The 21,640-nt window shown below is 48.2% G+C and overlaps 7 protein-coding genes across 7 annotated transcripts; 2 read left to right on the top strand and 5 right to left on the bottom strand.

Moving 5' to 3' along the window:
* Positions 1 to 327: 327 nt before the first annotated feature.
* ANOM_002049 (uncharacterized protein) lies at positions 328 to 3,865 on the bottom strand (the record flags this gene model as incomplete). Its single annotated transcript, XM_015547306.1, has 2 exons — positions 328 to 3,567; positions 3,659 to 3,865. The coding sequence occupies 2 exons, from the start codon at positions 3,863 to 3,865 to the stop codon at positions 328 to 330; spliced, it is 3,447 nt and encodes a 1,148-aa protein (XP_015411167.1).
* Positions 3,866 to 5,427: 1,562 nt separating this feature from the next.
* On the bottom strand, positions 5,428 to 6,955 carry ANOM_002048 (putative flavin dependent monooxygenase; the record flags this gene model as incomplete). Its single annotated transcript, XM_015547305.1, has 2 exons — positions 5,428 to 6,823; positions 6,885 to 6,955. 2 exons carry the CDS (start codon positions 6,953 to 6,955, stop codon positions 5,428 to 5,430), a joined length of 1,467 nt encoding a protein of 488 aa, XP_015411168.1.
* A 639-nt stretch (positions 6,956 to 7,594) lies between these two features.
* ANOM_002047 (uncharacterized protein) lies at positions 7,595 to 11,884 on the top strand (the record flags this gene model as incomplete). The annotated part of the gene is made up of 2 exons (XM_015547304.1): positions 7,595 to 7,981; positions 8,039 to 11,884. 2 exons carry the CDS (start codon positions 7,595 to 7,597, stop codon positions 11,882 to 11,884), a joined length of 4,233 nt encoding a protein of 1,410 aa, XP_015411124.1.
* Positions 11,885 to 12,184: 300 nt separating this feature from the next.
* ANOM_002046 (NAD(+) diphosphatase) lies at positions 12,185 to 13,541 on the bottom strand (the record flags this gene model as incomplete). Its single annotated transcript, XM_015547303.1, has 3 exons — positions 12,185 to 12,891; positions 12,945 to 13,391; positions 13,445 to 13,541. 3 exons carry the CDS (start codon positions 13,539 to 13,541, stop codon positions 12,185 to 12,187), a joined length of 1,251 nt encoding a protein of 416 aa, XP_015411175.1.
* A 475-nt stretch (positions 13,542 to 14,016) lies between these two features.
* ANOM_002045 (glutamine-dependent NAD(+) synthetase) lies at positions 14,017 to 16,939 on the top strand (the record flags this gene model as incomplete). Its single annotated transcript, XM_015547302.1, has 12 exons — positions 14,017 to 14,045; positions 14,119 to 14,237; positions 14,294 to 14,400; positions 14,492 to 14,829; positions 14,879 to 14,904; positions 14,966 to 15,057; positions 15,109 to 15,273; positions 15,326 to 15,738; positions 15,797 to 16,135; positions 16,238 to 16,280; positions 16,355 to 16,772; positions 16,830 to 16,939. The coding sequence occupies 12 exons, from the start codon at positions 14,017 to 14,019 to the stop codon at positions 16,937 to 16,939; spliced, it is 2,199 nt and encodes a 732-aa protein (XP_015411173.1).
* A 371-nt stretch (positions 16,940 to 17,310) lies between these two features.
* Positions 17,311 to 18,789, bottom strand: ANOM_002044 (uncharacterized protein; the record flags this gene model as incomplete). Its single annotated transcript, XM_015547301.1, has 1 exon — positions 17,311 to 18,789. The coding sequence occupies one exon, from the start codon at positions 18,787 to 18,789 to the stop codon at positions 17,311 to 17,313; it is 1,479 nt and encodes a 492-aa protein (XP_015411174.1).
* Positions 18,790 to 19,174: 385 nt separating this feature from the next.
* On the bottom strand, positions 19,175 to 20,745 carry ANOM_002043 (questin oxidase family protein; the record flags this gene model as incomplete). Its single annotated transcript, XM_015547300.1, has 5 exons — positions 19,175 to 19,269; positions 19,323 to 19,733; positions 19,793 to 20,152; positions 20,228 to 20,530; positions 20,595 to 20,745. 5 exons carry the CDS (start codon positions 20,743 to 20,745, stop codon positions 19,175 to 19,177), a joined length of 1,320 nt encoding a protein of 439 aa, XP_015411171.1.
* Positions 20,746 to 21,640: the final 895 nt, after the last annotated feature.

Here is a 21,640-nt window from a genome sequence, read left to right as displayed (position 1 = left end):
AAAATTGCAATCAAATCGAGCAATGTAGCCATTAGGATGATGTACATTGATAGATAGAATCCAATTCAAAATCTAACGTAGACAACTTGAGAAGGGGCGCAGGGTCCAAACACAAAAAAGAGATAAAAAAAAAAAAGAAGGGAAAAAGGGTGCAGGCATACAAAACGCCCAGACAATGCAAAGTCATTGACGAAAGAAAAGCATCGGATTCACGCCCCTTCTATGTAAACGTCATAGCACGCAAGAATGAAATCGGTGGAGTCGCTGCAACGTGATAGTAGTTCCACTTAAATCAGTGGGACTGATGCAAAAACAGGTAAGAGCCTCTTAAACAGGCATATCGGAGCTGAACCTCAACGCGCTGCCACGCCCGTTATGACTATTGATTCCTGGGCTCGTTGGACGACTTCCAGCGGCCAATCTCGGACTGCGAGGTTGAGTGCTCGTCGAGCGGGTAGAGGGACGGTTCTTGCGGATTTCCCGCAGCTCATCTTCTTTTCGGCGTAACAGATCTTCACGAGATGCTAGAGCAGTTTCCAATTCAGAGATTCGAGAGAGATGCCGTGCCCCGTCGTTCTCTATATTGATCTCTCGTAGGCGACTAGCATTACCAGCAACCTTATGCTTTAATAACTCGTTCTCTTCTCGAAGTTGGCGGACCTCGTTCCCGGCTTGAGCCGCCATATTAGAAGCATTCTGGTACTGCTCGCGAGTGTATTCGGCTTGCTTGGCCTCGTATTCTGCCTTCCGTTCCAAGCCGGAATTTTCTTGTGTGAGGCGCCGAATATCTTCCCGAGCCATCTCCAGCTCTGCTACAGCACCTCCTCCAGTTTTGATCTCCCCCCTGGCCTGCTCGAGATCATGCTTTAGCTGGGTACGCTCATCCTTTAGTTTGCCAATATCCTCTCTTTGCTTTTCAATTTTCTGCTCTGACGTGACTTTATATTCGGCTAGCTGATCCCGCTCCCGGCGAATTTTATGGAGGTCTTTAGTTCGAGTTTCATAGCGATGCTGGAGCGACTCGAGTAGTTTTTCTCTCTCCTGCAAGCGGGATTGCATGTCGGTTAATGCATTCTGGAACTTCTCAAGTTCAGCCGCATGTGCTGCTCTCATCTGCACGAGATTCTTCTCCAATGCATGCAGACCGCTATCCAGGGTTTGACTTGGAAATTTCGTTGATTCGGTAAGTTGCGTGTTATCCTGTGTCATTTCCATCCTTGGCCTTTTAGCCGTATGCTCTCCCGAGTCTTCCATAAATACACGCTTTTGAGCTTGTGTGTTGGGGTTTGGAGTACCGGCAACAGTGGTCTGGGATTGAGCTTCAAGTTGAACAGATAACAGCTCATCCGAGCTCACGATGTGCAAAGGTTCAATAGAGGTTAAAGGCCAGCTGAGGCTGAAGTGATCCGAAGAAAGCCAAGGCAATATCTCTTCCACGTCTTCACGTACACCAAGGGCATCGTCTTGCAAATCACCTACTATATTACGGAGACGAACGGTATATTGAATAATCGACTGTAGGCGTTGAAGCTCTGGAGGATCCGGGAAACAAAGCTCAATGTGCTCACTGGAGTTTGAGACAAGGAGTCGAATAATGGGAAGTAGGTTGCCATGACGAGCAAAGGTGGTTCGCATATGCTCGACCGAAGGGCTCTTCACATTTAAAGACGAGTCCAGTGCAATGATTGCAGAGGGTGATTTATAGGTCTCAGTTATCCCCTCACTGTGTGTAGATTGGATCCCCAAACTCAAGGAACCTTTCACTAGGGAAACCTCCAGATTGGTACCAGACCCCATTTCCTCACGAGGCCGAGTATATGCGAGACCTTTGCCCATTAGGTATCGCTCAACCACTTTTTGGGTTTTCTCTCCCTGTACCATAATCACCAGATGGATATCCCGGTTACATGCAACTTCCACAAGGTAGCCTAGGAATAAAAATTTTGCGCTGGAATATTCAGCCCAAGCTGCCTCCTTTCTTAGATCTGAATCCGAATCTTTGATATGCTCTGCGATATTGAGGTCGGGGTGCGTGGTAACGTTACTTAGACTTCCTAATATCTCGCGCATTCTTGACACAAGGCGTTCTTGCCCGTTAGACATCCCTGAAGTGCTGGGCCCTCTAAGAAAATCCCGAATACCCTGGGTTTCATCCATCAGGACTCGTTCGTAGTCATCTTTGACTCTGGAGTCCATTGGAAGTGGCACGGCGAATTCAGACGGACCGAGATGTACTGATCCGGCAGGGACTTCTTCGGTATGGGTGACCGTCAAGGCACTTGGTTGAATGGTTTGTATGCTTTGTTCTTCATGTGACATTTCTTCAAGTGGTTCCGATGAAGCGGGATTCATTTCTGGCTCAGTGTGATGAACAGTGGGTTCCTTGTCAACTCTAACACTGAGAGGTGCGGCTGTTTCGGGGACGGATACAGGCGCTACGGGCTCGATATCTTCCACAGATGATGGAGTCACGCTCACATCAATAGCCTGTAGAGAATTCGCTTTTGCGCTCAACTGGGCGTATGCATTTCTCATTTTCTCCCTCGGAGTTGCTCCTTCATACTGACTATACTTCTCCATGGTTTCAGCCAACGACGGTACTTCCTTCTTTTGGTTATGGTTCTCCATGCTTCCAGTAGACATCATGGATACTTTATTACTCTGCCGTACAGATGACGGTCTCTGGCCCCGGGGTTGAATGGGAGAATTTATGGATCCCTGTGATGTACTCGGGTTTGATTCTGATACAGTAGACCTCAATCGATCAGCTTTAACGTGGCCTTTGGAGAGACAGCTCCCAGACAGTAATAGCTGTGATACCAAAGAACTAAGCCCAGACCGATAGCCTCCTGATGAGGGGGTGTGTTGTGAATCGACACGTCTCGCCAAAGGATACTGGAACGATTTCTGGCTTTCTAAAACGGCCAGCGTATCAGATGGAGTTTCTGCGATTCCATCCACTTTTCCACAGGTTGGTGTCCCAGATGGCTCTTGGAGGATGGGCGATGCAGTTGACTTTGCCTGTTGAGAACCTTGGGCAGCCTCCGGCGCCAATAGATTGCCAGATCTTGATACTTCACCTTCACTAGCAATAGTTGGAGTGCCTCTGGGACTATGTGTAGTCTGTGTTGCAAGATAACCTTGGACTTCACCAGGAAGTAAATACTCCGATGGAATAGCAGTACTCGAGGTATACTCAAACACACATGCAGCCTCAGACAGTGGGGCTGCTGAGGAAATGGGTCCAGTTAGGTCACTATGGCAGAGTGTGGGGACTGCAATAGGCGTCGTTTGCTTTGACTCTGGGACTTCAGACCATCGATTGGCCTCCAGAGCTGGATGTGGCTCGGTTACAGAATCAGAAGCAACAAATAATGGCGAGCCCTCACGTGGTTCCAAACGCTGGTCAGAAGAGCCGACGGACTTTGCACTATGACCTTGAGAGAATTGAATTGCTGACTGTGTTTCTGAGATTTCAGTCAGATGAGTATCGGCCTGGAACTGGCGATGTCTCTTCTTCTCCTTCCAGACCTGAATTGCAGCGTCGTTGGCGTGTTCCTTTGGCTCCTGGTTATTGTATGCTTGTTAGGTGACACCCACATTCAGGTAGCCTCCTTTAACTATATGGGGTAGTTTATGTAGACTGTGCTCAACTTACCCAACTGGGCGACCAAGGCCCTTCCCAATCAATAAGATACTGAGACTCTGTTTCGTCAAGGATACAGTCGATATACCATTCGTCCTCGGCTAAGGAAGAACTTTCGTTGTTGTTTTCTTCGTCACTTGATATGACGGGGTGCGTGTTTTTGTGCCTCTGTTTCTTATATTTATCTGATGAATAAGAGATCTTGCGCTTGCGCCACATTATGCGCGTCCCGAGAGCATCGCAGAGGTGAAGCAATCCATAGTGGGAAGATGATGTAACAAAGTCGCAGTGAATAGAGATGTAAATGGTGACTACTATTTAGGAAAGTAAGCGCTTGTGGAAGTGAAACGTGATTTGCACAGAGCGCAACAATGAAGAAACTGGAGAAGTGAATGGGAGTATGAAATTCGGTCTGAACTCGGACGACGGGGGATAGCTGCACGGATGATCGCCGACACGTGATATCTTATCAGTGCCCAACTCCACTATGACGGGTGTTTCGCTCTTTCCTCGGTATGGAATGATCTACTACCTGTATCAAGCAGATGCGTTCGACATGGCTCTTAAATTTGTCATCTATTTCTAGTAATGCCCTGGAGGCAGAATACTCGCGGTCATGAAAGTTCGACATGATGTAAGCGTGCTGTTAGTCGTTTCTTTCTCCGTCATATTCATAAATAACGTCACGCCTCCCAGTTCTCCATCACTCGTTGACCTAGTTGTAATCTCCTCTCTCAAGTTTTCGCTGACATCAATCCCAAGGCCCGTAAGGTTCTACTCTACTATTATGATTAGAACCGGATCCTGGTCGTCAAAGCAATGCCGGGTCCAGATCACGAGATCACTATTGGCATCTTTCGTGAGATGGCCAATGACCAGCTGTTCGCTATGCAGGTTAAGAGCGAGGGCTTGATTCAGTCATCGCCAGCGACTAAGCTTGGGAATTGGGACCAAGGAACCAGACGCCTGCTGGGGACCTGATGCCATTGGCGACATCAAGTTTGTGCTTGAAGTCGGGATTTCAGAATCCGCACGACGGCTGGCTACTGACGCTCGGGGATGGCTGGAGACTCCTGGAACTACTGTCACGACTGTCATAACGATGTCACTAGGCAACTGCAATAATGATAATGTGATCGAAAAGCCGATTACAACCAGTGTCTACAATGCTTATCCCATCGGAAGTCGCAGTGTGCCACACAGTGCCTTCCAAACCGCATCAGTCTCGATTTCTCGTCCACCTGGAGCAACTATGCCCACGTTGTTGGCCAGGTAGCGGGGTATATGCAGGACAATAAGGTCGTATATGGGATTATGTCCACTTACAACGAAACAGGTTTTTTGCACCAGGTGCGCGACCCCGTTATGGGTTGGCTATTGGAGTATAGCCCGGCTGTTCGACACCATCATACGTACAGTTATGGTTTTGAAGGAACCATCCACAGAGGCGGAGACGCCAACAGATGAAATCCGCCTCAACTTGGATATGTTTATTGGTCACTCACCTAATGGAGGCTCAGAAGGCGACATTGTCCTGACGAAGAACTTCTTGGATTTGCGGGAAAAGTTTGGCGCCACCAGCGGCTGCGGCGACAGAAATAGCTCAAGAAACACGACCAGAACTAGTATAAGGGGTATGCGCCTGCCTCCACAGCCACAGTTCAAATAACGGCCCTGGTATGTCAGAGCAGCAGCGGACCAGCTGAATGTCCCCAGATTCTATGTGTAATATCTAGTATCTAATAATCTAGTAGCTAATTTAGTATCTACATATACTTCAATCAGAGATGTGCCTGCTCTTTTCTAAATTTCTCAAAATCATAGCCCAGCTGCTCGATGCTTTTGAATTTGTACCGCTCCTCACCCTTTCCAACGAACGTTCTCCTAATCTCAGGAAACAACTGTCGCATCCATCTCTCCCTCTCCCCCCAGTGGTTGCCCTGTTTACCATTTCCGTTGTCGGTCAACCCTTGGCGCGGTTCAGCCCTGCCTGCCCATTCGTATAGTAGATTCATGTAGTCTGCGTCCAATGGGAAATGCAGAAGGTGAAATGCCGTTCCACCCCCCCTTTTAATGACAGTGCCATCCTCCCAAGCCTTCATTTCGGCTGCATCTGGGAGAGTAAGTCGTCCAGACCAGACACGAGCGAAAACAGCAGCCTGGTTCTCAGACACGGGAAAAGGTATTACCCTCTGGGGGAGAACAGGAAAAACGAGTGTGGGGTTGTGGATATAGAACAGATGTTGGTAGGTGTTCAACACCCTCCGTCCATCCGTAATAACAGGAGGGTCCAATGACGATAGAAAGGGGAAAGAGTACAAGTAGCCAGTGCAAAACACGATTGCATCGACATCATCCTCAATTCTACCGTTAGTGAAGCGAACCGCCCTATTGTATTCGGTTGGTGGTAAGAATTCCACAATTTCTGGGACGTAATCCTTGTCTGTGGCGTTGGACGGCATCAGATATGACTCTGTTCGCTGTGACGCGATCACTTTGCCCTTGCTCAATCTGTTTATTTGATTGCCAATATCGACTCCTGATGCAGAACTTCCCACAACGATCACCTTCTTCCCGCGGAAAGGCTCGGGCGAGTCATACAACTTGGAATGGGAGATAATGCCCGGGTAAGCCTCATTCCAGATCTTAATGCCCGGTATATCTGGAGTGTATGGGACATCATAATGTCCACTAGCCACAACCACGGCATCATATGTATCGGTCGTGTCGACCCCAGTTCGCAAATTCTTCGTTGTTACAGCCCAAGCATTTGCTCTATAGCCACTAGATTTGACACTCACAACTTGGGTATCAAGACGAATATAATTTTTCACATCTTCTGCATATTCGTCCAAATACTTCTTCACTGTAGAGTACTTCGGCAACACTTGGACATCGGGGGGAAATGGCTTGTCCCCATAGGCCATTAACTCCTTTGGAATGTTGGTATCCAACGTACTATAGATTGGGGATATAAAAGCTGGCTCTAGCGGCCCCTCGGTTCCTCCTGTGTGATGCCATATCGGTTCATCGCCAGGTTCATTCGGGTCAAGTTGCGGTACAAGCGTTGATGTGCTCTGTTTGAGAGCCGGTGGGGTGTAATTCCACACCCCACCTGCAGAACTTCTCTTTTCGAAAACATCAATCTTGGTGAAGTATTTCTCTGCAAGAAGATACCTGATGAATCGTGAGTGAGACAATTTCAAGATGAGCGTGGTACTACAGATTTGCTTCATACTTCACAGCTGAGAGGCCCGATGGCCCTGCACCGATAACAGCTACCCGGCGGATTTGCTTTGAGATTGTCATGCCGGGCGTCAAGGAACAGCAAGAAAATTTGGCGTCAGGTTTCCAGTTCCTCGAAGTAGCTTGGTTGATGATCAGACAATTGGTTATTTGTTATGAAATTAAATCACCCCGCCGGGCAATGTCGTGATCTACTCCTAGTACTCCGTACTCCGTACTAGATACCACTTTAGGTTACTGTCTAGCATGGGGCTCGGATAACATCGCAAACCTTGGGATAAACCAGGGTTTGGAATTAAAAGAGATAAATTTGTTTTCTTTTCTTCTTAATTGATTATAAACTTTATCGACTTACTTGAGAAGAAGCTCCGTTAACGTATTACGCTATGTAACCATGTTTATGCGGTTACATGAAATACACAAGTTTCCTTCTTCTGATTCCCGAGGCCGGGGACGCCATACGTAATTTTACAGCTCCGATACTGACCAACGCTGTTCCGCAAGCTCTAGATTGTTTGTCAGGTGAGGTCACCCGTACTTTTGCTCTCGCCGCCTTTTGAACACAAGCTATCGCTAAACAAAGCCACTTCTATCTTTATTGTGAATAATACTCCGTCAGGTTACATAGCAGGGGTTTCGGGGCAATGCAGTAGCCATCAGTGATGCTATACCAAAGGTGTAAATCCATTAGCAGCTGCAGTGATGGATGCTAACGAGCAATTTCCGACCTCTGAACCCTTACATGCGAATCGCATCCCTATCGCGCAGCTTTCCCCAACGCTTGAGCGCTTCTCCAAGAGCTCGATCCATGCATCCGTTACTCTTTTGTGGCCCTATTCATCATCGACAAAATCCCTCAGCCTCTTGTTAGCAGAGCCCGACTTTCGCTTGCGTCACTCAAATGGACAAGTAAAGACAGTTTTCCACGGGCATATCGCAGAAAGTGTGGCTAAATCTCAAATTGGAATCGGCGATATAGTTTATTTAAGTCTGGATGGAGCGAGATTGTCGGATAATGTGACAGCACCTGGAGCCCCTGGAAAAAGCGTGGCATGGGATATACATTTCGATGATCGTGTGTTTCTCGAGGTACTGCGAGTGGAAGTCCTCAAGAAAATGTGAGGATCTCACTGACAAAGCGTACAGATTTGGCGGTCATCGAATCATTTGTCAACTGTGAAAGTCGACCCTCCTACCCCCTCACCAAACAATGATACTACAAATGCGCCACCGGCTACCCCCATTTCCAAGGGCTACGATCGCTCTGATCAAAACTTCTCGATTGATGGGTTGAGCTCATGGCAGTCTCCGGCTTTTCTAGGGCGATCGCGCACATCTTTGGGGGGCCTAGCTGATTCAGCATTGGACCCATTCGCCGAGGAGGATGGGTTTGTTCCCGGGAAAGGAAGAAAACGCCCTAGGTTCAGTATGCGCAGCAACGAGTGGCGAGTAATCGATGAACCCGAAAGCCCGGGTGAAAGGGGCGAAGTTCCGGACTGGACACATATTTTCGATGAAGATTGGGAAAGCGAATCAGAGCATAGCCCCGAGGACGCTGCCGAAAAAGAGGAGAGGCCATCGGATGCGACTAAAATGACAAACCCTGAAACAGACTCGGAGGGGGTATCTCTTACTGTTCCAGTCTTAGAGGCTGATGTTGCCATGGAAGACGTTTCGCCGGCATCTTCTACGACAAGTCCGGAACGACATATCGCTCAGGCTGCAGACGGGATAAGGCTTCCTCCACCTGGTGTTTCTGGAATAGCCGGGTTCTCGCGCAAGAGGGGTGTTCTAAATTACTCGGCCCATCTTCCGATAGAAACTCCTCGTCTACACCCTATTCCCTCTCCCGGACTCCCTATTCCTTCGCCGCTCGTTACTATGTCAAACAGTCCACAGGGCTATTTTACACCAGTCACAGCCACGCCGCATTCTCATACCAGCCAGATACCCACAACATTATCTCAAGAGGTGACAGATTCAGAGAATGAAATACCTGGTGCGCAGCCGGATACTTCGCAGAGAGCGAAGTGTAAAGGGACACTCATTACTTCAGAAACAGAGGATCGCGCAATTGATATTTCCGAATTCGGAGCAGAGTCAAATGCTACAAAGATTACCCTTAAAGCTACAAGCCAGCCACATACGATGGCCAATACTGGGTCAGAAGAGCTATCACCAGACGAGGACTCAAAAGTAGCAGCTGAACCTGTCAAAGTCGACCAATTTACCCCACGCATATCTAAGAAGGATACGGGGAGACTTGATGGACATCTAGGAGACACTGATCAATTGAGAAGCCCAAAGAGAGAAGGAAAAGAGGTTGAGGTCGACGAGAACTTCATTGACGCTCAAGTAGAAGCTGAATCCGAAAAAGACAAAGAAGAAACGCATCAGGGGGAAGAAGTGGTCAATGAGGACAAGCTTGAAGATGATGGCCAACAAATAAAACGTATCAATAGAAGTCTTGTTTCTGGGGATACTCAGGTAAGCGGTGTATCCAGGATGGTTGAATATGGTCCTACTGGAAGCGGAGAGGAGGATACAGAGACACTGGAGACATTAAGGAGCTATCATGGCTTGGCTACTAAAAGCGAGACCAACCCACCAGAAATGGATCGTGGGGATCAAACGGAAGCTGTTCATGCAGGAGTGAATGAATGGGAAAGGGAAGGAAGTGAAGATGAATCTGAAGAAGAGCTTGGAGAGGAAGAAGAATCGGAGGGGGAACAAGCTCAAGAGATTAGAAAGACAGACAGGGAAGAATATGCAGACAACAAGGAAATAGAAAGGGACGGCTTGGAAGGTGAATGGGATGATGAAGAGGGATGGTACGAAGAAGAGTTAGAAGAGGAGGAGGAGGAGGAGGAGGAGGAGGAGGAGGAAGAAGAAGAAGAAGAAGAAGAAGCCGAGGATGTGTACGAGGATGAATACGACGATGGTGCTGAATCTGAGATCATATCAGATCAAATGAGCGTTGATACGCCCACCCAGCCGCCTGCCACCAAGAAAATACATCCGGAGGTCATCGTACTAGACAGTGACAGTGAAGATGAAGTTGCGACTGCTTCTCGGGCTTACCCAATGTCCTCATCAAGACAAGAAGCCAGCACACAAGAGATCGAGTCATCCGAACCTGAAGCATCTGCTTCCGAAGAGGGTTGCCTAAGGTCCAGAAGTTCGGACAACTCAGAAAGCTCAGAGGATGAAGAGGGCGAAGATTGGTCCGACGGAAATTCGGAAAGTGAGCAGCTGATGGATAAGAATGAAGAGATGGTGGTGGATGAGTGTGAGCAAGCGAATGGTGAACAGCAAGGAGCAGGGCATGCTATATACGAGGTATCTGACAGCGGAAGGACGAGGGACGAGAAGGTGGATGAGGAATACCAAGCGGAAAACAAAGCAATTGAAGAACCTGAGCTCAAAAGGGGGCAGGTGTCAGTATCACAGCCCACGGATATTGGGGGTGCGAGCCCCGATGCTCATGAGCAACCATCGCCTCAGCATCATCAAGAGGAACATACGATCAAGACACCATCTCAAGCTTCCGACTCGGGGAATCTTGATCATCACTCATTTATCATGTCATTCGTTCAAGAACCTCATCACGACTCGAGAAATGCTTCACACGAGCTGGAAACAGTGATCGATCCGGAGTTGCAAAACACTGGGCTTGGTAAAGAACAAGTAAAGAAAGAGGCGAAAGAAGGGCCTCATTCAGATTCTGTTCATGCTGAGCCTAGGACTGGGGTTTTCGCAAAGATATCTGAGGCGGCCCAAAATACTGCCCAAAGCTCGTTTCTTGACGGTACTTCATTTTCACAAGCATTGCACGATTCCCATGAGGCAGTTTCGGAGAGGCCTCCGCAATTACAGCATTTGGTACCAATGGATACTCAACTGGTAGAACCTGGTCCACCTTCTACGGATTTCACTACAATTGAGATACTTCCCACATCTGAACATACACAGGGAAGTATGACTGCGCAAGTCCAAGGCCAAATGCCACCTGCCATTCAAACTACAACATCTGCGCCAGCGGAACGACATCTCAATCTCGCGGAAGATGTTGAAAACGAAGCACGTCTCGTCTCTACCCCGCAGGAGGGACAGGATGAACTCGAAGACTTTTCCGGGAATGGGGATGTGGGAACACCAGCATCTTTCAGTGGAGACCATGGCCAAGAAGATGACCTTTATTCAGATGATGAATACGTTGGAGATCCAGATGAGGTCCATCTCATTGGAGTAGACCGCCATTATCCCGGCCTGCACAGCAGGCTTTCCTATTTTGCTCCGTTAGCAACGCTTGTCGACCACTATAATGCATTGGTAGATACCATCTCCGTTGTGTCGGAAGTCCAGCCCGTGTTTCGGGCTGCATCAGGAAAGAAGGATTTTATCCTAACCCTTCAACTTACTGATCAATCTATGGCTGGAACCACGCTCTATGCCCAAATTTCCCGGCCTTCCAAAGCAGCACTTCCCTTAGTGGAAGAGGGGAACGTTGTCTTGTTACGCAACTTCAGAGTCAAGAGATTCAGCCGCTCGATAATACTTGCCAGCGTTGATACTAGTGCTTGGGCTGTTCTCAAGGGCTTGGATGATAAAGCACTGGCTCATGATCCTCCAGTTGAATACGGGAGCGAAGAGCAGGCCTGTGCCACTGATCTGCGCCAATGGTACCAAGAAGCTGGCATGGCCATGGTGGCAGATAATCAACTACAAGCCTCTATTAACAGGGAAAGTAGAGAAGGGACACCCACTAGCAGCGCTGCACTTAGCGATTCAGGGAGCATCGACTCGACACCGCGCGACATGCGCGGTGAATCATCTTTCTCGAGCCGGGGTTCACGGCGGGGCAAAAGGTCTCATCGGAGAATAACCATCCATGAGTTAAGGGATGGAAGGAGATACACTGAGGTTGGCTCGCCGTCTGGAAAAGAGAGTATACATGAACTGCGAGACGGAACCGTCTATGCCAATTTGTGAGGAAGACTTGTGTATCGTATTGGATCCATCTTTTCACGCTCAACCGGTTGTTGAGTCTTACTTTTAAATTTTTGTATATAAACCTTCATGATGAGTTTACCGGTCTAGGTTTTGCTTGGACTGAGAAATGAACGACACAATTTTTGTCTACGGCCTTTTAACGGCACAAGAAGATGGTACTCGCCCAATCATCACATTCAAAGTAAGTCACTCTATGCTGTAGTCTATGATATTCAAAACTTGGGTACAGAGATGGCAAAGGTAAACAGACAGGATGCACAAACTTCAAGAACTTGACGCCTACATTTTTGAAGTCTTGTCTCCTGCCAAGAGATCCATGTTGACAGCTGCTCTGATCAATTGATTCGCGATAGCAGTTGGCGGCGGAAGTCTCAACCCTCCCTCTTTGTACTCCGGACCAGCCTTATCACCCAGCGCACTTACGCCTATTCTCAAAGCCTCCTCGACTTCCTCGACGCCAAACCATTTCGCATCTTCCAGCTCAGGGTCATGGCTTAGATTGATCGTTTCATGGGCAGGATCGCTAACTTGTGCGATTGCTCCAATCATGAGATTTGCTGGGTAGGGCCAAGGCTGGGATGAGTGAATAATGACACGGGAAAGAGTAACGCCCGCTTCTTCCCACACCTCCCTCCGGACAGCGTCCTCAACCGACTCTGCTGGTTCGATGAACCCGGCAAGGGTTGAATACCAGTTGGGCGGATAGCGTTTTGAGCGACCAAGCAGGACCCGCTTGGCGTCGGTTGAAAGAACGGCCACAATGATTGTTGGATCGGTACGTGGAAAGGACAGGTTAGAAAGGGTAGTGCGCGTGTTGCAGGCTGGCCGTTCGGCCGGCTTCCCCTCTGCGACACGGGCAACGTCTGTAGGTGGACAAGCACGCTTGGTACCAGAATTTACAGAGAGCGTGGGGTTACCGCAGGTGCCACAGAAGCTATTACGGTTATTCCAATCCATGAGAGCGCGGGCTTGGGCGTAAATGGCAGCTGGGATGCGGTCAGTAAACAAAGTTTGCTCTCTAGATCTCAGCAAAGCTTACCTTCGTCAGCCGAAAAGGTCATGACCACTCTCGACTGGAAGAAGCTCAATCCCTTTTCCTCCATGGCACTAATCACAGCTTTGGAATTGGTCTGTTGCTCGTCATCCCCCTTAGGGGTTACATCGAGAGCAAAGAAAGGAGTGCCGGTATAAATCTTCCAAGCGAGCCCATCTTGTTTACGGCTCTCGTCTAGTCCGAGGAAGATTAGCTGCGCGGTGGTCTTCCGTGAGTCATATTCCTTGATTGTCTCCTCCTCTGTCTTATCATAAATCGTCTCGGGAACAAGCTTTTGAATTTCATTATAGTGAGCATAATATAATTCTGACGGAGACTTTGTAAGGGGTGCAAGATCCTTCAGAAGTACAAAGCGGGTGGAAGGATGTCTGATAGCTGCTGAAAGAAACGCATGCTCGGTCCGTAGAAACGAGAGCCGATTTAAAGGCGAGCCTAGTAATATCAGTATCGTAAAAGACCGTTCAATCAAAACCGGGGGAGCCTACTGGAGAAGTAGTTTACGGTTTCTTTCCCAAACTGTCGAGACAGCATTGACTCAGCTTGCGTATGGGCAGGAGTGGGAATCTGAGGTTGATTGCTCATAATGAGATTTAGGTATGACTCAGGCCAGTGAGTAAATTGGGGTGAAAAATCTATACTAGAAACACTATAGAATGTAGAAAAAGAGGGGGGAAGCAGAGTAGAAATCGCAAGCGCAAGTGTAGACGCCCTGATAACGAATGATTAATCAGCTGCTTCTTACAACTTATCCGAGGATCAACATGCATAACACGGCAGCAAATGACGTATCCCGGATACCATCACTGCATGCATCTCAGGGGCCGTTACTATGAATGTTCTGGTAATACCAAAACCACAGCGGGGTACGAGGGGAAGCTCCCCACACACGTGACAGGCGTCATTGTCGGCCATCTCCAATTCAATTCTTATCGCCGGGAAAGCTGGAATGACAGGGTTCTTGTGTGCGCTTCTTTAAATAATTTGATAGCAAGATCCAGTTTCAGGATCTAGAGATTGAAGATTGGCCACTAATTGGAACTGTCCCCGTTCATCCAACATGGGCCACCTTGTCACTCTTGCAACATGGTAGGTACTACTTTCGAGCAGTTACATGCGCCATCTAACTTGTAAGGTCGCGCTGATTTGTATTCCCTACCAGTTCCCTTAATCAATGGGCCCTTGATTTTGAAGGCAACTGCGAACGGATTATTGAGAGTATCCGTCAGGCTAAGAAAGCCGGAGCTACTCTACGCGTCGGACCTGAACTCGAGATCACCGGTAACTTGAGCATTGGCTATGACTACAAAGTTCGCTGCATTGATACGCTTTTCTAGGATATGGTGTTCTTGATGGATTCCTCGAGGGCGATACGTTCCTCCATTCGTGGGAAATGTTGGCACGTATCATTGACCACGCTGACTGTCAAGACATTGTGGTGGACGTAGGTATGCCTGTTCGGCATAGGAATGTGCGATACAATTGCCGGTGGGTGGTTTTCAAGTCAGTAAACCGGCCTCGCTAATATTCTTAAGCGTTATCTTTTACAACCGCAAGATCATTCTGATTCGCCCAAAGATGTGGCTTGCCAATGGTTTGTCTATGCCTTTTTTATCCCAACACTTCGTCTTATTCTTGTGTCTATCTTGAGCTATCCTTCGCTAATGTTTGTGGCCCAATCAGATGGGAACTATAGAGAGATGCGGTACTTTACCCCTTGGCAGCGCCCTCAAGAGATTGAAGATTATTATCTTGAATCAATCGTTGGTAAAATAACAGGCCAGTATAAGGTTCCTTTCGGAGATGCAGTCATCAGTACAAGAGATACTTGTCTAGGTCTAGAGACCTGCGAAGAGCTATTCACTCCTAATGGGTACTCACTTTGACTACATGATTGTGGCTACCGTGCTAATTCTATATAGGCCTCATATCCCTTACGGTCTTGCCGGTATGGTCATCATTGCACCCTGCAGCCCTGTTCTGGTAGAGATCGCTGACCTCTTCGATAGGCGTGGAGATCATCTCCAATTCTTCAGGAAGTCATCACGAGTTAAGGAAGCTTGACACCCGTATCAACTTGGTTACACAAGCTACGAAACTGGTGAAGTTGCCTGCAAAGATAGCATTAACTCGCAGGCTGACGGCTTTTTAGAGTGGAGGCATTTATCTATATGCAAACCAGCAAGGCTGCGATGGTGACCGGCTGTATTATGATGGCTGTGCAATGATTGTCGTCAATGGCAATATCGTGGCCCAGGGCTCTCAATTTTCCTTGAACGATGTCGAGGTTGTTACAGCTACCGTTGATATAGAAGAGGTCTGGTTTCCATAAATTCTGGTTCCTGCAGCGAAAATCTAACCTGGGATAGGTCCGGACGTATCGTTCTAGTGCTAGTCGTGGTATGCAAGCCAGCAAACAAACACCATTCGTTCGTCTTGACCTCGATATGAGACTTTCTCGTCAAAACGAAGAGGCTGAGCCCGGCCTTGCCCCATCTGAGACTATTGCGCCCCGATACCACGCCCCTGAAGAAGAAGTCGCACTCGGTCCAGCTTGTTGGCTTTGGGATTATCTCCGAAGGAGTGGTGCCGCTGGGTTCTTCCTTCCGCTGAGTGGTGGTATTGACAGCTGTGCTACTGCCATTATTGTACACTCGATGTGCAGGGAAGTCATCAAGGCAGTGTCAGAAGGAAATGAGCAGGTGATCAAAGATGTCCGCAGGCTATGCGCTGAACCAGCGGATTCCACCTGGCTTCCTACTACGAGTCAAGAAGTGTGCAAGTAAGACTGATCTTTCCAACTTTCTAACCTCTAATCAAGGATGCTAATTCACTTTCAGTCGCATCTTCCACACTAGCTATATGGGCACCCAAAATTCCAGCAAGGAGACAAGGGACCGGGCAAAGAGGCTCTCAACCGACATTGGATCCTATCATATCGACTTTAATTTTGATACAGTTATAACTTCCTTGACGAATTTGTTCACGATGGTTACCAACTTCCAGCCTAAGTTCAAGGTTCATGGTGGTAGTCGGGCAGAGAACCAAGCGCTACAGAACGTCCAAGCCCGCCTAAGAATGGTGCTTTCGTACCTGTTTGCATCGTTGCTTCCTACAGTCCGACAGCGGCCAGGTGGAGGTGGACTGCTCGTTCTGGCATCATCAAATGTAGATGGTAAGTGATATCTCCTACACATACTGGATTTCGCTAACTGTCCGCAGAATGGTATATAAAGCTTAATTCCTTTTCTAATTTGTTCAATTCTAACCGATATGCACAGTTTGCGTGGCTATTTGACGAAATACGATGCCAGTAGCGCAGATGTATGTCTCAGCCCCTTTCCTGGCACTCTCCTTCATAGAAGAGACTAGATGCTAACAGTAAGATTTAAAACTAGTTGAACCCAATTGGCTCCATCAGCAAAGTCGACCTGAAGAAATTCATCGCCTGGTCTCGGGATTCGTTTGAAATACCTATTCTTCACGAATTCCTGAACGCCACTCCAACCGCCGAGCTGGAACCGATAACATCCACGTACGTCCAGTCAGACGAAGCGGACATGGGCGTAACGTACGCTGAGTTGTCCACTTTCGGCTACCTGCGTAAGGTTGCGAAGCTAGGACCTTGGTCCATGTACGAAAGATTGCTCCATGTGTGGGGTAATGAGTACAGCCCTCGCGAGATATATGAGAAAACCCGTCATTTCTTCTACAATTATGCCATTAACCGCCATAAGATGACCGTAATTACCCCTAGTTATCATGCGGAACAGTACTCTCCCGATGATAATAGGCATGACCTCCGGCAGTTCTTGTGTAAGTAGATTCCGCAGTTGACTTGTTGATTTCTAGCGTTTGCTAATGTGCCACCAGACCCCTCATTTACTTGGGCATACAAAAAGATGGAAGACAGTGTCAAATTCTGGGAATCAAAGGGATGGACTGCTGGGAAAGCACAGAAGAAGAACGTCAAGGCAGACTAGGTGGATTAGATGAATGCGATCATATTTGTTTTAAGAAATATACTAAGAGAGATACACGCCATGAGACATCAGTTTAGATATGTTAAATGTGGAAGATATTGCACCTTGAAGAGACGACTTAGCATAGCCAGGCAACCAGTACACGGCATAGGACTCGAATATATGAATGTGACTAGCATAGTGTTTGCTAGTGAGTTAATGAGAAAGGGGATAACAATAATTCACAAGACGCCAATTGGGAAGACGCAGCGCTAAGCAGACAAGACATAGGAAAGGGGTGAAAAACGAGTAGGTAAAGGAGAGTAGAGTGAAAAAAAAGAAAAAAGTATGATCAGAGGAATGAAACGACAAAAAGCTAAGATCTCTCGATCTTATTCGCGCTTCCAGAACCAGCCGCTCGGTTTCTCATCAGACCGGGCTCCCTCTGGACTAGTGGGTTCCCGACTGACCTGCGACGGATTGACCACCTCGACAGATTCATTGCTCTCTTCGCGGCCATCTGCAAACCGCTGAGTTTTTACAGTCTTTGTCTGAATCGATCCATCAGGTAGTCGGATACGCTCTGTTGAAGTTTTGGTGGATATAACGTATGGACTTTTCTCGGCCACTGACTTGTCGGTCTCCGCAGGAGATGCATCCGTGGCTGGTTGAGAGTCTGTCTTTGAGACAGTATTTTGGTTTTCGCTAGGCACCTGGCCTAGGCTGCTTTCGGTATCTTCAACCCGGTTTGCTTTCTTTAATGATGCTCTGTCATCTGCGGCTCTGTATCTGTCTTCAAAGAGAAGGCGTAAGAGAGGGCTTTCGTGTGTATCCTTGAAGAACTCCCGCTCACGAGCTTCAATGTCCGCAAGGAAACGTTCGTACATATCTAGCTCTGTGACTGAGTCAGGCTCAGCATCATCCCAACTAATTTCCGCCTTTGCACTATTGCTCAAAGCTTTCTCTTCGGCCAGACTGCGGTCATCTTCCGTGTTCTTCGAATTATCGAACGTGATAGTCGACCAGGGTCGGCTTTCTGTTCCAGAGATATACTTGAAACGATCCCCAAGACTACCACGTTTGACCAGCCCCTGCAACCAGTCCTTCCCCGATTCCCTCTTCCTGACGTCTGCAGGGTCCCTGTCGAGCATCGGCTTTCCGTTTTCGAGTCGCAAAAGATCCTCAAAAGCCTCCCGCCACTGGGGCTCTGCAGGATCATGTTCAGTAGAAAGGTTCAGAGTAGACATGAGAGACGAGAACACTCCGTGTTCGCGACTAGACCGATATTGTGCCTGACGTTCTAAATGCAGAGGGGAGTAAGGACTGAACATGAGGTAGGTGACAGGCCAGGTCGGAGATTCATCATTTACCATGCCTGAGAACAGGGGCCTATTGTACGGGTGGAAGAAGCGGGAAGAAACGCGATCGTCAAACCAGAACTTGTCGAAGAAGGAATCGAAAAAGAAGTCGATATCGAAAGGATCGTGAGGTGGACTCTGTCTTCTGGTACGATGGGACTGCCAATGTTCATCTGATCCTGGCCAGTACGACCGCGATGGTGAATTATCAGTCGACTTGGAAGATGCGCCGGTTTCCGACTCCGCATAATGGTCTCCTTCTTTACCGTCGCCGCTTTGTCTTTGGCGGGTATGCGCGTCTTTGTAGTATCTGTCGTCTGCGAAAATCGACCAATGGTCGGGTGGCGGGGCAGTGACCATCGATGGCAGCCCCGTTACTGACTGTAACATGGAGCAAATCTGTTCGTCGGCAAAGCGACGGAAAGCAACAAACGGATTGTCGTCATCGGGCCATAGTTGGGAGCTCTGCGCGGAAGGGTCTCTGTCGCGGTTTGAATTGTCGTCACCTGCCATGGCTGGTTCCTCCCCAGAAGGGTCTCGGAAAGGGATAGGTCAAATCCGAACAAGAGACAGGTCAGATTGGTCAAGGGGATGTCGATCCAGATGAAATTTGAGATGGAAAAGAAAAAGAGGATGGGGGATGTATGAGACTCAAATAAGCGTTAGCGTGGTGATCGATTGAAGCTGTTGGGGATTGATCGCCCCACCTCTCATTAAATGAAATCCACAATCACCACGTGATGTCTGCAAACATGGCAAATGCTTGTTCTCTCGGACTAGGACTATTCCAGCCAGAACAACATATTGCATCGATTTACATTCGCTCATCAGAATATACATTAATTGCCTAGCCGACTACATTACTAAAGGACATCCAAGCATACAGAGCCACATCCGGTCACAGACGAGGGCGGTCTTCAAATTCCTCCCATGCTCCATCGAATCCGGTGGAACGGACCCACACGGAATGCTCGTCGGAAGTTGAATCCATAACTATATCCGTCATCAGCCACCGTTGCAAGACACAGGTTTCAGCTTCAACTCACCCATATTCCCGATCTTCAGCCACATATCGCCGGTGATCATCAATCCCAAGTCTTTGGCCCGGGCCTCGTAAGGACGGCAGACTCTCTCTCCGTTCGCGAGGGCTCTTGCCAATTTGCTGATGTGTCCATCCTCTCTTGGGTGTGCATTGACATATGCGAAAATATCCGCCCAAGTCCTCGAAGCTTGATACTCGATAACATCATTGAGGTATAGCTCGGGTGTATTGCGGGATACATATAGCAATAGGTTCAATCGTCCTTTCCATTCGAGGAGACGTAGCTTGGAGCGCACATCTAGCCACGGCAGCGAGATGAACTTGGCGAGGAATATCGACGCATTCAAGCCATGTATATAGAAGAAGTCAAATTTAACCTGCTTGGACGGTCGTTGAGCAGTAGCGGTGAAGTAGGCTAAAATGTCGCTACAGTCAGTACCCACTCATGCAGACCCTAGTTCCCTGGGCACTTACCAACGGTGTCGACTATTTCAACAAGCTTTTCTTCCATTTGATCCTCAGACACGGTGAATTCTGCAGCATGTTTGATCATTTCATCTGGTGCCCGTACGAGGACGCCGTCCCTCATCCTATTCTCATCTTCCCAATGTGCGGAATTCGCCAATTTATCGTCGCTCCGTATTTCTTCTAGAATTTGCAGCAATGTTTTCTTTCCGGGTTTGCCAATACCCCCTGCTGCTTTTTCAGCGGGTAGGAGGAACATTGGACCAGTCCAGTTCTCATGGGTAGCAGCTTGGGCCAGGGCTTCTGCTACGATGGCAGGCTGGTTGAACTCAATCCCGAACCCCAAGTGGATAAACGGATGAATGAGACCTTGAGCATTCCAACAAAAGTCAGTTCTATACTTACGAAATATTGCCAACTGGACTGAGAGATGCATGTACTCACCTCCAAACAATCTTACCAGCATATCTTCCGCGATATCATCCCCGGCGAAAACGTATTGTTTAACCACGCTTTCAACTCCTTTTGTTTCGATCTCACGTTGGAAAAATTCCAAGAAATTGGGGTAATTGTTTCGTTTCCCCAGGCATTCTTTGAACCGAGCCTGGTCATACAAGGACTGAACCACACTGTCATTGGCCGGCAAAGCAGGCCGCTGGTAGCTCTTATTTCTCTCATACGCAGCCCTAATCTCGTCCGGGGAAGCCCCCAGGGCAAAGATTGTTAGAATATGGTGGACGATATGGTCTATTATATTAGCATTTGATTTGTTTTCTCGAGCGATAAATACGAGGTATCCAATCAAACTTACTATGAAACCCGGAATCGTTGAAGTAGATGTGGTGCTTCTCTAGATTCTCCTGCAAGACTTGGCTAGCAGCTCGAGCAGCATCCTCTCTAACTCCGGTGGAGTAGATACCGGAGTTAGAGGTGGACAGCTCAATCTTTCGCGCCGTGGCCATTGGACTTCCTCGAGCGTTGGCACGATAGTTAGATTCAACAGTGATTATGCTGGATGGTGATGAGAACGAGATCCGCCGGAAATATTGAACAGCCGGAGTACAGCAACTAGTAAAGCGTTGAGCACTAAAGCACCGAGGGCGAATGGGCTGAAGCCTCCTCGGCAATAGCGACGATCGTTGTGTAATAGCAGTGGATTGGCGACAGCAGTTTGCCAATGTACTGTGAACAGTTTTCCGATGCATACAAGCTGGGCAGAGTGGATGGCCGGGAAGTCATGTCTTTATCGCAAGCTTATTTATCTCCATCTCGTATAGTTTCGATATGCGGGGAGAGCAGTCGCTAAAGTGAGTACAAATCAAAGTCGGGCTTCGGGGCTTCGCGACGCCCGAGCGACGTCATATGAGCCCCCCCGCGCCAATCATACAATTAGGGTTGACCAATCTCTCGTATTTGACTTGTAGGTCTGGCTGCTCTAATTGAACAGAAGAATCTGGGGTTCATTCGCCTGGAGTCTGGATCGCATCTGGATCGCGTTTCGATCTGGCTGCTTACACATGGCTTTTTATGGTGCACCATTAGAGTGGGCTTCAAGCTGTCAGAATAACGCAAGCAACCAACGAATCCTTCGCAACATGACACCTTCATAGCGGCTATTTTCTTGGATCGAGAGAATCATAATAGACAAGTGATACAATCCTTCAGGAAAAGGTGCACAGAATCCAGTACACTGCCCCGTTTCCAAGACAAATAAATCCTGGAGTCTCCAGCTCGATAACCATAGCTGAGTCAATAATAGGAGAGCTCACATTAATTCGGCTAAATATTCAGGAACACACTAGACCAGGGTCCAGGGGTAAAAAGCTTGGACATGCCCTGAGATAGAATGTGGGACCC

Source organism: Aspergillus nomiae (assembly GCF_001204775.2).
Source record: "Aspergillus nomiae NRRL 13137 chromosome Unknown contig00017, whole genome shotgun sequence".
NCBI classification, from domain to species: Eukaryota; Fungi; Ascomycota; class Eurotiomycetes; order Eurotiales; family Aspergillaceae; genus Aspergillus; species Aspergillus nomiae.
Note: the sequence above shows the minus strand (reverse complement) of the source record. Positions and strands in the feature narration are given on the sequence as shown.